This window comes from Glycine soja, chromosome 11 (assembly GCF_004193775.1).
Source record: "Glycine soja cultivar W05 chromosome 11, ASM419377v2, whole genome shotgun sequence".
NCBI classification, from domain to species: Eukaryota; Viridiplantae; Streptophyta; class Magnoliopsida; order Fabales; family Fabaceae; genus Glycine; species Glycine soja.
Window position 1 is genome coordinate 9,537,549 of NC_041012.1, and position 5,448 is coordinate 9,542,996.

The 5,448-nt window shown below is 30.9% G+C and overlaps 1 protein-coding gene across 1 annotated transcript; it reads left to right on the forward strand.

Annotated features, from left to right (window-relative positions):
• The first annotated feature begins 1,214 nt into the window (after window positions 1-1,214).
• LOC114377060 (SKP1-like protein 14) lies at window positions 1,215-2,012 on the forward strand. Its single transcript, XM_028335441.1, has one exon. The coding sequence runs from the start codon at window positions 1,215-1,217 to the stop codon at window positions 2,010-2,012; it is 798 nt and encodes a 265-aa protein (XP_028191242.1).
• Window positions 2,013-5,448: the final 3,436 nt, after the last annotated feature.

Below are 5,448 nucleotides of genomic sequence, written 5' to 3' on the forward strand. Positions count from 1 at the left end.
TAATTTGGGCGCGTACAATTTGCTGAATAAGATTATTATTAATTTTTTTAATTGACCATTAAAAAAATAAAAAATAATATAGTATATTTTTTAATTCTTTATCCTATAAATATAATTTTTATAATTAATACGATTTTATAACTTAACATTAAATATAGAAAAATACCATATTCAAATCATACCCAATTCTTTTTGTCAACAAAGTTTAATTTTTAAGAATTTCCAAAGTTTAATTTTTTGAATAATTAAATATTTTACATATCAATTTATATTTTCATTTATTAATTTTTTTTTATTTTATTAACATAAACTATTAAACTATTTTATAAAGTCTATTTTGTATTTTTTTTAAGTTTACCTATTTAGAGACTCAAAATAACTAATTAGAAATTTATATATCATATTTAACAATTAATTAATTAGCATTCAATTACTAATTATGTGCTAATAATATTTAATTAAAATAATCAATTACACTTTATTTGTATTAATTTACATCCAAGAATTTGATGCACACCAACTTTCTATTCTTTTTTTTTTAAAAAAAATATTATTCAGATAAAGATTTTAATTTTTTTATATTATTAGTCATAATACAAAATAATATATTAAATAAAATCAATTGATCATTTGTCAAATATATTTATTTTTAATTTTTTTATGTAATTCTAAAAATTGACAATTAACTTTAAATGTTGAGATATATATCTGAATAAAAATTAATTTCATTTAATTTATCTTAATCTCATTTAATTTCTCTTTTTTTTTTCAATCTTACATATCTTCTCATAACTCTTCATACTTACCCATATTTCCACTTTTATATTTTTGTAAACAATAAGTTTTTAATATAATATGGACAAGTCTTTCCACGACCACTAGGGTCAAGCAAGGGAAACTCACAAATTGATTATTGCATTTAAATTAATGCACGCTACTTCATATTTAAATTTGTTCATGTGTGCTTCATATGTATAAAGATATTGCAAAAAATTTGGGGAGGTCATGGCCCAAATTTAATTAAAAACATCTTTCCTTATTAAAAAAATAAAAGTCTTATCACAATCAAATCCCACTGGACCGCAACGATTAAAAGGAAAAAAATTATAACATACAAAATAGCTCCGATCGCAAATATAAATTATTTGTGGAATTCCCTTTTCACTAAATTTATTGTTTTATTCCTCTCTTGGTTCTCTTGCAAAAGCAAATCAATGGCAAAAGAATCGGGATCATCCAAGATTGAAATGTTAGAGATTAGCAATGAAGCAATGGCAGAAGCACAATCATCCAAGATTGAAATGTTAGAGATTAACAATGAAGCAATGGCAGAAGCACAATCATCCAAGACGGTAACAATGAAGCCCGCGGAGGCAGAAGAATCCAAGACGGAAACACAGAAAATCACCGACGAAGAATCAAAGAACGTTCCGATTGCGGCTACAGAAGAAGAATCGAAGAAGCTTTCGATCACTAAGGTAGAAGAATCGAAGAATGCCGCAACCGCAACAACCGAGGGAGAGAAAGAAGAAGCGAAGGTTTCGCTAAAGACCTTAGACGGTGTCACCTTTGAGGTGGAAGCGTGGATCGCGAAGGAGATGGAGACGGTGCAGGCCTACATCGATGACACCTCCGCCGACACCTCCGCCGCCATCGCAATTCCGCTCCACAACGTTGCCGGCCGCGAACTCGCCCGGATGGTGGAGTACTGCAAGGAGCACCGCCGTGCCTCCGTCTCCGCCGGCAACCTGAAGGAGTTCGAGGAGCGGTTCGCGGCGGCGCTGAACCTCTACGAGATGAAGGATCTGATCATCGCTGCGAATTACCTCAACACGAAGAAGCTCCTCGAGTCTCTGAGTCGTTGCATTGCTAAAGCCATCAAGAACAAGAGCGTGGAGTTCGTGAGGGATTATTTTGGGGTTACGAACGATTACACGACGGAGGAAGAGGCGCAGTATCGCGAAACGAACGCCTGGGCCTTTCGGAACGTCGATGAGGATTCAAGGAATTAGGGTTTTGGTGGTTAAAATATTGAGATTATAGATTGAAGTTTATCTTTAAAATTAGGGGTTTAGTGGTGAAAATACTGAGATTATTATAGATTAAAATTTATCATCTTCGCAATTCGCAATATATAGTAGACAACATGAACTTTTCGTGATTCTTTAGAAGGAATAAATAGTCCTTTTTTTCATTACTGTTGATTTTTTAATTTTTTTTTTTACAAATGCTTACAAGTGTTGTTGGGAAATAAAGAAATAAAAATAGAGATTTTATTGAAATATTTAAAATTGTATTATTAATGATTTTTTTTTGTTCTTTTATGATTTTTACATTACATTTGGTTAATTATATGGATTCACTTCATTTTTTCATCTCTATTTCTTTGATTTCATAAGCTTGTAAGTAATAAATAAAATGGAGATGATGAATAATTTGTGAAAAGTGATATTTATTATCTTAGAAGCGGAACAGGGGCCTTCTTTGACTGTATAGATTTCTTTACCTATTAGCTTTGGCCTATCTTAGGTTTACATTTTGCAAATTCTTATATTATTATAATATTTGATATATTTGTAATGTTTTTTATTTTATATATATATATATCTCTTTATGTTCGTGCATGTGTATGCATGAATGCGTGCATGCTGGTAAGTATATTCATAAATATCTATTAAAAAAATTAAAAAAAATAAATAAATTGAAAACAAATAAATTTGAAGCATATTGTATTAGAACAACTTAAACTTATATATAATTAAAGTTATTTAAGTAATTTCATATTACAGGTACATATAAGTTTGAGTTATTAGCTAATCATGTGTCAAAAATAATGTTTAATCCTCCCCACCTACAACTAGTGATAAGTTTAATAGTGGTTCTGAACAACTTCAAGCAACTATGATATGGTGGATTTGGAATCCAAAGTTCACATCACTCAACGCAACATTTTTATTGACCAATGCCAAAGAGAAAGCACAGAGCATTTTCATCCATTTATGGCCTGCAAGAACAATAATTCTTCGGTTGTTTCGCCTGACAGAGAATTGGACGAAAATGTGGTGAAGAGAAATGATTTTTCTGAATGTGATACTAAAGTAGATGCAACAGGCAGCTAATTTGGTTTGTAAAGAGAAAGAACCCATGCCCACTATGTACAGTGAATGCAAGAACCCATAACTCGCTATCCAAGATGCTTGTGATAAGACAAGTATGCTTGTGATAAGACAAGTATGCTTGCATACAATCTCATAGGTCATATGTTGGAAGAGTTTGTCATGATTGAATGCCTAGATTTAAACTTGAGCAAGAGTTTATACCTCAGTGGAAATAATCGGATTGAAGATGTTGAAGGTATTCAAAGTTTCTGCTATCTTACCTATTTTAACCAAAACATATAATATATACTACACTATTTCTACCAATTTATTGCTACTACATATTGTATTAAATGCAAGAGGGGTGAAGCAATGAAGATTAGTGATCACCTTGCTTTTCATTTTTAACTTTTACCGTGTGCCTTTTTTTCTCGTATTTTTAGCTGAAAATGAAATGAGATTTTGGAATAGTTATATAATGACAAAATAACAAAACAAATTATGTTTTTACTAGTCTGCCTTGTGCACTGGTTTAATTTATTGTGAATAACATCTTGCTAGTGTTTTGGCACACATTTATCAACTATGAATATAGAGATTTGATAAGTTACATCCGATACTGCTAGGATAATTGTGCAATCTAAATTGATTACTCTGTTCTATTACATGCAGCAAAGAAGAGCAGTCATCATCTGGGAAACATGCAAGAGATTTTGTTCAAGTAATTGAAGAGCTGATTCCTTCCTTTCCAGATAGGCATATGTTACTTTCCTCAAATATGGTGGCATAACTAAAGGTGGTGTATGTAATGTGCATGATTTTATTTTTCTAGTTAACCCTTTTAGTTGAAAACTTCTAACTTGCTTTATAAATTTGCATCGTGTGGAGTACCACTCAGATTCAAAGCAAATATATTAGATGATTACTTGGCCATATGAGAGCATAGTAAACAAGCCAAAGTTATGTCTGTTAAGTATGAGTAACTCTTTTGTTTTGGATTCTGCAGTAGCATGGAAAGATTGAAGTTGCTGATGGGCTTATGATAATGGGACTCAGGGTTTCAGGTTTAAACAGAGAAAAGCATTTTGAAATGAGCTTACCCATTTGTGAGTTTATTTAGCAAGGGCTTTGCTGCTTCCTTCCAAGGAATTTTACAAGTCTCAATTGATTCTTTAAAACCGAAAAATCTCTCCACCAAGGAATTTTGCAAGCCTCAATCAATTTTTTGCTATATTATATAGATTGTAAAAGTTGAAGTCCAGTAAAGAAAAAATGTGACATGCTAACAGGGAGTATTTTCAATTACATATTTGTTTACTCATTTATACTACAGTTAGCCTCTCCATTGAGTTCATAGCATCGCAAACACCCACATATAGTGCGATGTTAAGAAGAAAGGCAGCATCCTGATTCATAACTCGAGAGTTTTAGGCCTTATTTGAATGTATATTTTGGTCAGAAAATTCAATATGCGGGAATGCAACAGTGTGCAACAGCCATTATGTAGAGTGGAGTTCAATAAAATGACCGACTAAGGAAAATGACATGGACTTTTTGGTTAGTCAAATTGGAGCTTTTCATCTGTACTGAATTTATTGTGAAAAAATGGATGTGTTGTCTGCTCCTGATTTTTGAAAGCTAAGAGGTTATCTAATTTATACATGTACTGAATTTATACAACATTATATTTTGTGTCTGTTTCTCTCCTCCTTTCTATTACTTATTACATTTTGAATTCAAATTCATTTTCCTTTTTTCTCTTTCTCTCTCTTAGTTGTATATTTTATTATATAATTTGTTGTCCATGTATAATTCTCTGTCTTTATTATCAAGGTCTGCTCAGTGGTCCGGAACTGTGAAGCACAGATGTATTTTGTCACTTAGTAAGCTCTGAAGAACCTCATGGGAGATCCAACAAGAAAAAAAAAGATGATATTTACGATTCTATTAATTAAACTATCTCGAGAATTTTGAAGAAGCAATTTTCATGAGTTTAGTTTTACAGTGCATAACTTTTTTGTTTTTTCTCTTTTCGAGTTTAATAGGGAGTTTCTCAGGTAATTGAACAACATATACTTTGAGTTTATTTATTTTGAAGTTAGAATTAATTGTAAACTTTTAAATACTATAAAATGTGTATCAAAATTAATTTGAAGCACAATTTTTATACCAAAACACTTCAACATGACACTTGAAAAAGAAAATGAGAATATCTCTTACTATTTATGTTTTTTTGTTTTTTAAATACTTGTTTTGAAAACAATTTTTCAAAAGTTAATAGAAATTGGATGAGAAATTAATTGCTAAGTAGTGTAAAATTATTTTAGAAATCAGTTCTTAAAACCAAAAA

Coding starts and splice junctions, on each gene's coding strand:
- LOC114377060 (XM_028335441.1), top strand. CDS start 1,215: ATGGCAAAAGAATCGGGATCATCCAAGATTGAAATGTTAGAGATTAGC.